The sequence below is a fragment of the Mastomys coucha genome, unplaced genomic scaffold (genome assembly GCF_008632895.1).
Source record: "Mastomys coucha isolate ucsf_1 unplaced genomic scaffold, UCSF_Mcou_1 pScaffold22, whole genome shotgun sequence".
NCBI lineage: Eukaryota > Metazoa > Chordata > Mammalia > Rodentia > Muridae > Mastomys > Mastomys coucha.
Genome location: NW_022196905.1, coordinates 103,798,377 through 103,812,520, shown reverse-complemented (window position 1 = coordinate 103,812,520; position 14,144 = coordinate 103,798,377). Strand labels below are relative to the sequence as shown.

Here is a 14,144-nt window from a genome sequence, read left to right as displayed (position 1 = left end):
ATTCCAGCTGTGAGCTCTCTTGACCTCCTCTCCTCTTGGCAAGCTCCCTCCCCTCTCCCTCCCCATCTCCTCCCCCTCCCCTCTCCTCATCCCTCTCTTCTCTCATGGCCAGGTTCAGTCTCCTCTCCCTCCCCATCTCCTCCCCCCTCCCGCCTCTCCTCATCTCTCTCTTCTCTCATGGCCAGGTTCAGTCTCTAGGCCATGCTTCATTTGCTACTTCCTCTCCCTGCTCTGGAATCTTCCAGCTGCCTCTGCCTATGCTCTCCCTGAAATGCACAATAAAAACCTTCTCTTCAACTACACCTTGGAGGGCTGTGTCCTGATTTCTCTCATTCCTCTTACAGAGGACCCTGAGTTCAGTTCCCAGCACCCATGTTCAACTCACAAGTGCCTGTAACTCCATCTCCGGAGACTAAAGTCCACGTCTGACCTCTTGACCTCTACGGGCATATGTGCATACCTACACAGACACATAACTAAAAATAATCAAACATAAATCTTGTAACAAGTTAATGATCTCATAGGCCTCATCCCTAATCAGATGCCCAGCAGGAAAAGAGGGAAAGATGCAATGTACAGTAAGCAAGGGAGACTTCTCTGGGAACTTTTAAAAAAATCTGACTTTACTAAGACAGTTTTGGCGCACGCCTTAGATCCCAGCACTTAGAAGTGGATCCCTGAGTTAGAGACCAGCCTGGTCTACAGAGAGAGTTCTAGGACTGCCAGGGCTACACAGAAAAACTTGAAAGCACAAAAAATAAAATAAAAGAGAAGTAAAAATCTGATTCCAGAAGCTAGAGAGGCCCAGAGATTTGCACTGCCACATGGTTCCGACATGCTGATGGACTGGAAACAGACTCTACCATGCTAGACCAGACAAGTGGAGTCCGGCCCCCAGGTCAATTCTTCATAGCTCTAGGCCTCTGGGTGAGCTACTTAATCCAGATCAATTCTTCATAGCTCTAGGCCTCTGGGTGAGCTACTTAATCCCTCTGAGCGAAACAACAGTGACAAAAGTAAATTTAAAATATTTGCCTTTGTTTTCTTGAGACAGTCCTGGGACTCACTCTGTAGACCAGGCTGGCCTTAAGCACACAGACATCCGCCTGCCTCCGCCTCCTGAGTGCTGCTGGGATTAAAGGGGTGCGCCACCACCTCCTGGCTTATAAATTTTACATGGAAACATGAATTTAAATGTTACTACTTACAGTTCCAAAACAATGTAATAATCTTCCGCATCAAAAACATCTTTAATCTTGATGATGCACGGCTATAAGAGAGAAGAAAGGAGAAATGAGAAACTCCAAAAAGGAGACCTTCAGACACAGAACCTGATGCATCAGAAGGATGAAAAGCAGGCCCTGGGCCGTTGTCTGGGGATGCTGTTAAGTGGAGCATAGGAGAAGGCAGAATGGAAGACGGCCAGACTCCTCACTGAGAACTCACACAAGAAACACATCATCACACAGTGTCAATAAGGAGTAACCCATGTCTGCATAGAAGCCAACCTAAGCATGACAGCAGGTTTTCCCAGACTTCCTCCTCATTGGCCAAAACAGGAACCTGACAAGAGGTGTGAAAAGCAGCAGGAGCTGGGTGCTCTGGGGTGGGGGTGGGGTATTTTCTCAGCAGGCCTGAGATCCAAAACTCAATCCCTGCATAGGAGCAAAGCCCTTTTTCTCAACAGGACACAAGATCGGAGGCCATGAGGTTATTTTGTAACCCCAGCACTTGAAAAAGCAAGGAAGGAAAATCAAGAATTCAAGGCCAGTCTCAGCTATAAAGCAAGTTCAAGGCTAGCCTGGGCAACAAGAGACCCCATCTCAATAGCAAAGAAGGCTAGGGAGGAAGCCCAATTACACTCCCAGATACCAGATTCCTGTGGCCCCAGCACTGAAGCCATGAGAATAGAACCTGTATGATAAGATCCTCTCACTGTCTATGACCTTTGAAGCATGGTTGATAGTTTATCATCTGTGCAGGGGACACAGCACTGTGGGCAGGGAAGAACAGGCTTAGATTCTCTAGAACACAGACTTAGCATTCCAACTTTCCACTTAGCATACTTGTGTTTAGAATTGACAGCCAAGCTTAGTGGCAGGTAAGGAACAGACTGAGTATCTATCAGGAATACAGAAGCCAGCATGGGGGACTGATCACAAGAGACTCAAAGAGAGCCTATAATCCTTTCACGTTTGAGACTGTAAGAGGAGCATCTCCACGTTCTCCGCAGCTCCCTGTCACTGTCGCTCTGTATGCTCGTCTTCCTGCAGTGAACTGTAAGCACCCACAATTTCCCAACACGGACTTGGAAAACTGCCAAGTGCTGCTGAGGGACTTCCATCTTAAGGCTCGAAATAAAATCTTTAGGGAGATGGTACACACTTGGAATGTATACGGTGTTCTTTGTTTAATTATGTGTGTCTGTCTGTCTGTATTTGTGCATGCCACGGAGCATGTGTGGAAGTCAGAGAAGAACTTGTGGGAATTGGTTCTCTCCTTCTTCCATGTGAGTCTTGGAGATCAAACTCAGATGGCCAGGCTTCGAAGCAAACTCCTTCACCCAGAGTCATTCTGCCAACAGTGAATGTGTTTTTTAAAAAAAAAAAAAAAAAAACTGGGCAAAGCAGGCTGCGGCAGGAAGATTGCTTGAGCCAGGAATCAGAGCCTAGCCTGGCCAATTCAGCCAGTTCCTGTCGAAAAGAACAAAAACAAACTCCACTCAAGAGGAGGAGACAGAAGGATCACAAGAGTCCAGTATTCCCAGACTAGCCACGGTAACAAGGCAGGACTGTCTCCTAACAACAAAAAAGAAAGAAAAGGAAGAAGGGGGATTGGGGAGGGGGAGAAAAGGCAGAAGGAAGACGGAAGCAAAGAGAGCAGGGAAGGAAAGGAGGGCAAAGAGAAGAAGCGGCTGCAATCGAAGTACACGACGGCCACTGCAGGGAGGAAGGAGCCTTAGTGGATCCACTGAGCTGTAAACAGGCTGTGGAGACATTGTATCAAACACAGTAATCTAAAATAAATAAACCTTCCAGCTCTTGGAGGGAAGTGAGGTGGTGGAAGAGAGAAAAGAAATTCTGCCTGGAGGTTAAAACAGAGAAGAGGAAACCCTTAGTTACTCTGGCAAGAGGTGGGTCAAGTTTAACTCCAGCACCTAAGAGTACATTATGGGTTCTCATAAACTAATAAAGAGACTGAGAGAACCAGAAGAGAAGCCAGTATCAGACCCATATGCTACAGCCCTGTGACTTCCACAAATATAAAGTCATCCTTACAAAATAGGCAATGACCACTTATATCCAACTTGGTTCCCACGCCTTCAAATCAGATTAATAATGGGATTCTTCTTACCTGTCAGACACCATAGCTTTAACTGGATTACTCCAAATAAAAGGTATTTAAAGGGACCAAAATTTCAGATATAATTGGCCTAAGACTTTCATTTCTTTTGCAAATATAACTAATCTTTATAAGATTTTTGTCAAGATCTCAATAAAAATACTGAGTATTAAATCATGAAGTCACAAAGCCTTTTACACAGGATTGTACTCTTAAAACTTGAAGTAGGGGGCTGGAGAGATGGCTCAGCCGGTAAGAGCACTGACAGCTCTTCCGAAGGTCCTGAGTTCAAATCCCAGCAACCACATGGTGGCTTACAACCATCCGTAATGAGATCTGACGCCCTCTTCTGGTGTGTCTGAAGACAGCAACAGTGTAATTACATATAATAATAATAATAATAATAATAATAATAATAATAATAATAAACAACTTTGAAGTAAAACTTGTCCGAGGTAAATAAGAGCAGGGTCCATGTGTGTTCTCACCTACACACAAAGGAGCCCAAACTAGCTTCCTACAGCAACACTTTTTGTCCACTTCCCAATTGTGAGAGCAGCTACTACAAGTGACAGTAATACTTACATGATTTAGTTTCTTCAAAATTTCTATTTCAGTTTCCACACTGGGAGCTGTGTCCTTAAATAAACAGAATAGCATTAGAGTTCATTAGTAATAATAACCATAATGCCCAGTATTTTAAAAACATATTTATAGTTAAACTTCATTTAGGATGGCCGAGTTACAAAACCAAGCTCTGCTCATACAGCAGACACAAGACTACATATTTATGTAAAATGGACTTGAGCTAAGAAACCCAGATTTAAAATCTTTTTTAAATGTTTATTTTTTTTTCACTCTTATTTCATGTGCATTGGTGTTTCGCCTGCATGTGTGTCTGTGTGAGGGTGTCTGGTCCCCTGGAACTAGGGTTACACACTGCTGTGAGCTGCTATGGCAGCCTAAGAATTGAACATGGGTCATCTAGAGGACCAGCAAGTGCTCTTAACCACTGAACCATCTCTCCATCCCCCAACTCCAGATTAAAAATGTTTAAATCTAGACTTTTCCTTTCTGCTCTCACACTCACTACTACATTGCAGGGGTGAGGGTGGGGGTGAGGAGGTTCTGTTAATAGAGAGGTCATACAGAGTCCAATGAATGACAGAGAACAATTAAGAAATAAAGATTGGTTCTAAATTTTCAACATCCTAGGAGATATCCTTTCCCCCCCCAAATGGGAAGCAAATCCAGAATTGTGAGGTCAAAGATCTGTAACAAATTGAACACAGACCGGAAATTCCTCCTACTATGTAAGAATAGAATTATCTTGGGAAAAACAATTTGAAGAATGTTAAAGCTAGAAACAGCTGGCTGGAAAGGAAGACGTGCCTGGGCTCCTTTACTTTGTCTGGCTATACGTGGAAAAAAACAATACAGTTGGCCACTTCACTCATTCGGTAAATGTGGATTACAGAAAACGTGACAAATAGCTGCTACATAAGAATAATTCACATTCTAAAAACCTGCAACTGAGAATTAAAAATGTCATCTCGGTGGAAGAGTATTGGTCCGGTATTCCTAAGTCCCTGGGTTTTATAAAAATGTATTTCTGTAACTAACTAACTCCTAGCTATTGCCACAGCACCCAAAAGAGCAAAGAATTTGAAGTTATCTCAACAACCAAGCAAAGAATTATCTGCAGGAATAATGATGAAGTTGGAGGCACTCCTGTTTAAATCTGTCAGATATTATCCAGAACTTTGTAGTGGTTACCTCAGAACCGAATCATATCAGAGAAAGTCCCTCAAATGCAACTGACTGGAAAACACACAAGACCTTATAGGGCAAACGGGGTCAGCAGGGCTTAGGAAAGAGATTGCTAGTCTCCTTTACCACTTTTACATTCAGAGTTGCAGTCAGGGAAACTGTACCATCAAACTGAAAGAAAATAAAGGGTGCCATCTCTTTCAGGAGTGGTGGCACATGTCTGCAATCCTAGCATCCGAGAGAACACTTTCCAGGACAGTCTGGGCTATGTGAGAGTAATAATCAAAAAAAAAAAAAATGCTTTGAAGTAAAAACCACCATTAATTTGTAGAATGAATCAAAATGCTACATTGTAGATACTAAGTATTTTACACATCAACAAATGCTTTCAAAAGAAATACTGAGCTTTCAAAAGAAACACTTAGGTCAGGATTAAACTCAGCTTTCATGATTAGTTTTCCTTCTCACTAGACCCCTTAACTCTCAACAAGTTTCACTTCACTTCTGCTACAATGTCCCAAGCATTACTTCACTCAGTGCTTAAAAGGACTGGACTGCAGGTAAACCACTGTGATAAAGTCAATGGATGACTGACTAAGAGCAGTTTCTGTGAGATGCGCAGTGTTGAGAATGGAAAGGTGGGCTGTCCAAATGAGGTGAATTCATCTGTCTCTAAACACCACAGGGTCTCCACCAAGATGAAAGATGCCAAAGGCAGCTGTGAGGCTGCACGGGTCATTAGACCCCCGTCTCCCTGCATCCCTTCATTGCCGCTTTAGAATAAGAAAAAAGCCTATTACTATGCACAGGATTACGGACGACCAATTATTTCTAGAACTAAATTATAAATAAGTTTCTAGATTAACTAAAAGGCACTTAAAAGCGTCCAGTGTTGTTTGGCAGTCAAAAATTGCTCCGCCTAAGCCACCCAAGCTTCCCGAGGCTGAGACATCCTCCAGAGTTACTTAAGGAAGTGTGAGAGCTGGGCAGTTGCCAACACAGGTACTTACGGCTTCCCTTGATGAGCTGAGAGCAAACCTCCGCTTGCTGATGATCTTTATGGCCACCTTCTTACATGTTTTCCTCTCAAAAGCCATCTTTACCTCCCCACAAGCACCACTAAGGGGAAATATACAGACAGTGCCTTTTCAGGATGGTTTTCATCACAAAACACACCAAGTCCAGTCTGCCTTGACAGTAAGAAACTAAAGAAGGGGCTGAGGAGGTCGTCCAGGTACTTGTCATGCAAGTGCAGAATCTGACTTCCAACACCCAGAACCCAGGTAAACCTTGGCAACATACAGCAAGCCTGGAGGCAGAAACAAGAAAACTCCTCCAGAAGCTTGTGGGCCAGCCAGCCACACATGCACAGCAGAAAACAGACCCAGTCTCAAGGGCAAGACCAACACCCAAAGCTGTCTTCTGACCTTCACACAAATTCTGTGGCACATGAAGTTCTGCACTCTCATACACACACACACACACACACACACACACACACACACACATAGTATGCACACATAAGCAGTCACACACACTCACACACACATATACATGCATGTAGTATGCACATACACACACATACAAAAAAAACACAAGGAGGCGCACTGCAACATGCACACACATGTGCACACACACAAAAGAAATTAAGTATTGTCCATGTAACTTTTTTTTCATTGTCTCTGTGCTCAAAGGACATACTGAAACCTCACCAGAATAAACTGTCAAGAGCGCCCGGAAATGTTGTACATCCAGCAGCACTGACCTTGGAGTGACTTCAGTCTAATCAGAGCCCTTGATTGTGAAATTCCCAGAAAAACACTAAGAAAAAAAGAAAATTTATGTTGGGTAATGGTGGTGCACGCCTTTGATGCCAGCACTTGGGAGGCAGAGACAGGCAGATTTCTGAGTTCGAGGCCAGCCTGGTCTACAGAGTGAGTTTCAGGACAGCCAGGGCTATACAGAGAAACCCTGTCTCAAAAAACAAAACAAACAAACACAAAAAAATTTACTTTCTCTAGAGATCAGAGAATTATCAATAGAAGTCTTCCCGATGGAAAATATGTACCCATGCGGGGAGTATCACTTAACTGTAATTCAAGAGCTGAGAAGGCAGAGACAGAAGGACAACAGCAAACCAAAGTCAAGGCCATCCAGGCCTGAATTAAAAGAAGAAAACACAGCCAGGCAGTGGTGGCACACGCTTTTAATACCAGCTCTCAGGAGGCAGGGGCAGGAGGTTCTCAAAGTTCAAGGCCAGCCTGGTCTACAGTTAGCTCCAGGTCATCCAGAGATACACAGAGAAACCTTATCTCGGGAAATAAAAACAAAACAAAGACAAAGACCAAAACAATTACCAACAAATAATCTGCATACACAGCTGGAAGCATGAATTTCACCTCACCTTACACTACATCTGAAAGTGCCACATAATATTTCATCATGCAGCAGCAACTTTCAAAGATTTCTGACCCACTGGGGACCACCAATGGCAGAGGAACACCACACAGAATGTTATGCAGACCAGCCTTACCCACAGTAAATCTGTTCTGCAAAATTAAGATCCATCCTAGCAATGACTACTGCAGTACCAGCCATATATGAGCTGTCTGTTGTGAGCTATGATAATGATGAGGTTTTGAGAGAGTATAGAAAAGGCTTCACATCTTTCTTATTTGTGATTGTGCTGAGTACAGGTAACATTAAATGTACCATGATGATTTACAAGTGTAGGACTGAGTCATAGTAAACTACATACCCAGTGCTCTGCAACCACTACTATCTAGTTCCAATTAGGGAAACACCATTATACTTTCGCCCCTAGCGATGGCTAAATGGTTTTCTTAAAAGTTATCTGATGTTCTATATCAATGAAATCACACTTTCTTCACTTAGCTTAATGTTTTCAAAGCTCATCTGAGACTGGATCCTGATGTGTTTGTTTGCACTTAACTTCTCTAGGAGCTGGAACTTCCCATTACAACCTCTCCCTAGCTATTTATCACCCCTCACTTTTGAGACAGAAATCTTAGAAAGCTGAGGCTGTCCTTAAACAAGTATTATGCCAAGGATATTGTTGAACTTTTGATATTTCTGCTACACTTGTTTTTTATTGGTTTTCGAGACAGGGTTTCTCTGTGTAGCCCTGGCTGTCCTAGAACTCACTCTGTAGATGAGGCTGGCCTCAAACTCAGAAATCCTCCTGCCTCTGCCTCCCAAGTGCTGGGATGAAAGGCGTGTGCCTGAACTAAATATTTTACATTAAATTGCATACCTACCTCAGAAGGGCAGGGGCTGATAAGATAGCCTAGCATGTAGAAATGATTGCCCTTCTGGTTAGGTTTGTTTTTGTTTTTTGTTTTGTCAACTTGGCTCAATAGCAAGGATCATCTGCTAGAAGGGAATCTCACTTGAAAAAGTGCCTCCATTATAGTGTCTGGTAAACAAGTCTGTGAGGCACTTTCTTGACTAATTTGGGACGGCCCAGCCCAGTTTGTGCAGTACTGTCTGTCCCTAATGAAGCCGTGGAAACTGAGGCAGTAAGCGCTGCTCCTCCACGGTTGCTCTGTTTGAGCTCCTTTGTTGGCTTCCCTCAAGGGTGGACCGCGATCACAACATAAAAGCCAAATATACACTTCACTCTCCAAGTTGCTTTTGGATGGTGTTTATCACAGCAACAGGAAGCCAAGTAGTCCAGTCCTTGAAGCAGGAGTGGAAGAGTGTCATGATGGATGCAGCCATGTTGTTTTGGGGAACGATTATAGGACTTTGGAGCTTTGGGCCGGAAAAGCTATTGGGTACTCAGAGATTGGTGAGGTTCCCCCGTCTTGCTTGAGTTCCTGCCTTGGCTTCTCTCAGTGACTGACTGTCATCAGGAAATGTAAGCCAGATAAACCCTTTCCTCTCCAGGCTGGCTTCGATTGTGATGCTTATCACAGCAACAGAAAGCGAGTTAGGACATGGACAAGCCTGAGGAGCTGAATTCAATCTCTGGAACCTATGGTAGAAGGAGAAAACTCCTGAAGCCTTTCCTCTGTGCTCCACGAGCACAGCAGGGCATACACATCACACGCATCTCACACTTACACATGTACACAAACTCTTCCTACACACAGCACATATACTCACAGTCTTCATAAACACAAGCACATATAATCTCACACACTCTTCAGACAGAGAGAGAGAGAGAAGTAATTAAATATTTTTTAATTAACAAGAAATACAATACACTGGATATGGTAGCTAATGCCTGTAGCCATCAGGAGATAAGAAAGAAGAACTGTCCATAAGTTTGAAGTCAGCATGGACTACACTGTGAGTTCATGACAGTCTACACTATGGAGTGAGTCCCTGTCTCATTAAAAAAAAAGCCAAACACTTAATTAATTAGTTAGGGATAGGCTCAGTAGTCTAGCACTTTACCAAACATGCAGAGAATCCTGGATTTGAACACTAGCATTACTAAATACTAAACAAACAAAGCAAGGCAAGCATGTACACTTACTCAGCACGCAATGGCATCTACCATGAAGTATGATGACCTGAATTCAATCCACATGGGAGAGATCTGACCCTGCACGCTGTCCTTTGGCCTCCACATACTCACTGAGGCACGAGTGCGCCCACACACAGACAGACACACGGTGAATCATAGCTCATTAAAAGCTGCTTTTCAAAAGTCGTCACTAGCTAGGCAGGGTGAGGCAGGCTTAGAATCCCGTCTGGGGAGGTAGAGGCAAGGGTATCAGGAGTTCAAGATCGTCCTCGATTGCATAGTGAGATTGAGTCCAGTGTAAGCTACATGAGAAAACAAACCAGCCAGGCGCTTGTTGGGGCCTACCTTTAAAAGACAAGCACTTGGGAGGCAGAAGCAGGCAAATCTCTGTGAGTTCTAGGCCAGTCAAAGCAACAAAATAAAACCCTATGTTGAAACTTACTTAGTTTTATTAAAATAAATAGAGCTGGGAAGATATCTCAGCCTATAAAATATCTGCTATGGGCTGAAGAAATGGCTCAACGGTTAAGAGCACTGACTGTTCTTCCAGAGGTCCTGAGTTCAATTCCCAGCAACCACATGGTGGCTCACAACCATCTGTAATGGGATCTGATGCCTTCTTCTGGGGTGTGCCTGAAGACAGCGACAGTGTACTCATATAAATAAAAATAAATAAATCTTTAAAAAAAAAAAAAGTCTACTACACAAGGACCTGAGTTTGGATACTCAACACTGGCCTTAAAAGCTTGTCTCTAATCCCAGTACCCGTGTGGTGAAGACTGGGACACTCTAGGGCTTGCTACCCAGCAAGGGAAGTTGAGTTAGAAAGCTCTGGGTTCAGTGAGCTACATAACACAAAGTGCAGAGCCACTGAAGATGACACCAATACTGGCCTCGGGACTCCACACACCACACACAATCATCCTCACACAGGTAAGCATGTAGACCACACACACACACACACACACACACACGAATAGTTATCAGAGAAGCCAAGCCTGGTGGCAGGAGCTAATCCCAGCACTAAAATTTATAAGGGAAAAATGTTTATTTAAACTGATCATTATCAAATAAATCAGTAGTACATGTATCACAAAGTTTGACAGCTATATTATAAGTAATAATGCTATAAAATCAGGTCTAAAAAATTAACCCATGAGAATACACAGAAAAAAATGAGTTTTAGCTTATTATATAAAGAAAAAAAAAATTTTACCTTCCAAGAGTTTTTGACATGATGTATTCGTCTCTTAATTCCTTAGGATAAACTGACTGATCATCTACAGTCAGATCAAAAAATACAAAAACTAAGGGGGGAAGGACAGAAATGGGCTTGTTAATTCACGATTCAAAAACTGGCTCTCAAGTTTAACTACACACAGAATATAAGGTACAGAATTACATTTATCATGTAAAACAAAATGGATTATTTTTAATCTGGGGGGCCAACAAGATAGTTCAGTAAGCAAAAATCACTTGCTATATACACCTAACGACTTTACTTTGGTCCTCAGAACCCACAGTGGAGGGAGAAAATCGACTGAACAGTTGATCTCTGACCCCTACATGCATACTGTAATATGTAAGCCTGCACACGCACATGCACTCTCTCTCTTGCTCTACCTCTGTCTATCTGTCTCTCTCTCACACACATATACAAACACACACACAATTAATAAATGTAAATAAATAAGGTGGAGATGAGAGTAAGTCGCCTCACATCACCCACTGACCTCCACACCTACACAAATGCACAAACACATAACCCACACACACACAAAGTACTCAGCACTCAGAAGGCAGAGACAGGCAGGGTTCAAAGCCACCCTGGTCTACATAGGGAATTCTAGGACAGCCACATACTAAAACCTTGTCTCAAAAACCGAAAACAAACAAAAAAACCCCACAACTCAGGCAATGGTGTTAACTCCTGAATGCTTCTTGAATGCTAACTTACTAAATTTGACTGATTTAAAACATAATCTATAGAGACACAAAAACTTCCGTTTATAGTGGAAGTTAAGAAAAACTCATTAACCATATGATAACAACATTACCTTTATTTCTACACAGTGAAAGTGCGATCTCAGAGTTGTTACTCAAAGGACAGCGCTTTCCTTTCCCGATAAGCTCGGTATTTACAAAGGTTCCATTTCCACTGTGATCCTCTAGGTATACGATGTAAGAATTTTTAGGGCCCCTTTCCTAAAACAGAGAACATTTTATTTCCAAGTTTTGACAACAGGAGTTAATAGTGCAAGACACCTCAGAGCAACGACTAGATCACTGGATCTCCAAGGAGAGAAGCAACCGTCACCTACCCTGAAGATGCGAAAGTGCTTCTTGCTGTAGGTCCGGTACTTATCCGTCCTTCTCAACAGTGGTCCATCGAAGCAATATTCACAGCTTTTATCCCTCCCAAACCAGTAGTTGTCATTAACACAGTCTGTTGATACACAAACACACAGCAGAGAATGTATCAAAGTGCTAACTGGAGGAAGGGACTGATTTGGTGGAGTGGTGCTCATATGAGCCCTGCAGAACAAGCTCAGGAAACTTGCCTACATAGAAAGCCACTGTCAAAACAGCAGTGAACAAGAAAATGATGCAACATATAGATTTAATATCAAAATTTTGTATTAAAAATTGGGAGGTGGGCTGGAGAGATGGCTCAGTGATTAGGAGCACTGACAGCTCTTCCGGAGGTCCTGAGTTCAATTTCCAACAACCACACGGTGGCTCACAATCATCTGTAATGGGATCCAATGCCCTCTTCTGGTGTGTCTGAAGACAAGCTACAGTGTACATATATAAATAAAGTAAATAAATAAATCTTAAAAAAAAAAACCTGGGAGTCACTGGCTGGGGTATAAGTCAGTATACAATGCAAGCTTAGCAAATTCAAGGCCTCGGGGCTCAATGGGGGATGGAGTGTGGGAATGGGGGATGGAGTGTGGGGAGTGAGAACAATTACACAACAATGGCTCAGTTTTGCTTTGTTTTAGGCTTTTTGGTATATGATTATTTGACCCTGGTATTTCAGCAGGGTCTCGTACCCTCAAGGTTGGCTTCTAAATCTCTATGGAGCCAAGAATGACAGTAAATGTCTTTTTGTTTGTTTGTTTGTTTTTTGTTTTTTCAAGACAGGGTTTCTCTGTGTAGCCCTGGCTGTCCTGGAACTCACTCTGTAGAACAGGCTGGCCTCAAACTCAGAAATCTGCCTCTGCCTCCCAAGTGCTGGGATTAAAGGGATGCGCCACCAATGCCTGGCTGACAGTAAACTTCTAATCCTTCTGCCTCAAATTTCGTAATGCTAGGTTTGCAATCAAGTGCCAACCACTCCCAATTTACGAGATGCTAGGGATAAAAACCCAGATTTTTGTGCACACTAGGTAAATGCTCTACCAACTGAGCTACATATCTCAACTCTATTTACTTACACTTTGAGAGAGTCTCATGTAACCCAGCTGGACTCGAACTTGCTATGTAGCTGAGGCTGGCCATGAATTCTTGATATTCCCGCCTCAGCCTCCCAAGTGCCAAGATTATAGGCATATGTCAAGATTACAGGCATGTGCCACTACACCAGGCTATAAATGGGTTAAATAATTGATGGTTTAAACATAACTATGAAATGATGAGTAGCCATTAAGACTTCTTGAATAGGTCAGGCAGCGGTGGCACACCCCTTTAATCTCAGCACTCAGGAAGCAGAAGCAGGCAGATCTCCGAGTTCCCAGCCAGCCTGGTACACACAGTGAAATGAGTTCCAAGACAGTCAGGGCTACACAGAAAAACCTTGTCTTGAAAAACCAAAGAATTTCTCAAAACACTTCGCAAATAGTTTATGAATTTTGAAAACTATTTAGTTACCTGCATTTTACCTTCCTGAGGTTTCCTATTGTATTCAGTATAAAATCTATGACCTTCTTCATGTCCTCCCAGGTGCTCAGGTCTAGGCACTTGCTTCCACGATGCCTCTCCCTTTCTTAACTACCCCAAGCTCCACTGGTTTCAACTTCACTACCCAAACAAACCAGGCATCCCATATTCCTATTGTGTAGCAGTTTCCTCAAAGCTTAAAACCTTCCATCTTGGAGGAAGATACGAAGAAAAGGGGCCGGAGAGATGGTTCAGCGGTTAAAAGCACTGACTGCTCTTCCAGAAGTCTTAAGTTCAATTCTCAGCAACCACATGATAGCTCACAACCATCGGTAATGAGATCTGATGCCCTCTTTTGGGATGTCTGAAGACAGATACAGTGTACTCACATACACAATAAAAATAAATCTTTTTTTTTCAAAGATTTACTTATTTATTATATGTAAGTACACTGTAGCTGTCATCAGACATTCCAAAAGAGGGCATCAGATCTCATTACTGATGGTTGTGAGCCACCATGTGGTTGCTGGGATTTGAACTCATGACCTTCGGAAGAGCAATCGGTGCTCTTAACGGCTGAGCCATCTCTCCGGAACCTAAAAATAAATCTTTAAAAAAAAAAAATACAGAGGCAGGTGGATTTCTGAGTTTGAGG

At 42.8% G+C, this 14,144-nt stretch overlaps 1 protein-coding gene across 7 annotated transcripts in view; it reads right to left on the bottom strand.

Annotated features, from left to right (window-relative positions):
• The window catches only part of Chek2 (checkpoint kinase 2), a 34,303-nt gene that overhangs the window by 12,702 nt on the left and 7,457 nt on the right, over positions 1-14,144 (bottom strand). For 4 of the 7 annotated variants that reach the window (XR_004109452.1, XM_031337376.1, XM_031337375.1 and 1 more), the window contains exons 3-8: positions 11,929-12,053; positions 11,665-11,812; positions 10,824-10,914; positions 6,123-6,231; positions 3,928-3,981; positions 1,209-1,270 (exon numbers count right to left, since the gene is read on the bottom strand). Coding sequence is in view for 6 of the 7 variants with exons in the window: in XM_031337376.1 (XP_031193236.1) it covers positions 1,209-1,270; positions 3,928-3,981; positions 6,123-6,231; positions 10,824-10,914; positions 11,665-11,812; positions 11,929-12,053 (589 nt within the window). In the remaining variant the exon portion in view is untranslated. Of the gene's footprint in view, positions 1-1,208; positions 1,271-3,927; positions 3,982-6,122; positions 6,232-6,824; positions 6,934-8,390; positions 9,110-10,823; positions 10,915-11,664; positions 11,813-11,928; positions 12,054-14,144 lie in introns of those variants that run through there. The other 3 variants (XM_031337379.1, XM_031337380.1, XM_031337378.1) reach the window with 3 other exon arrangements.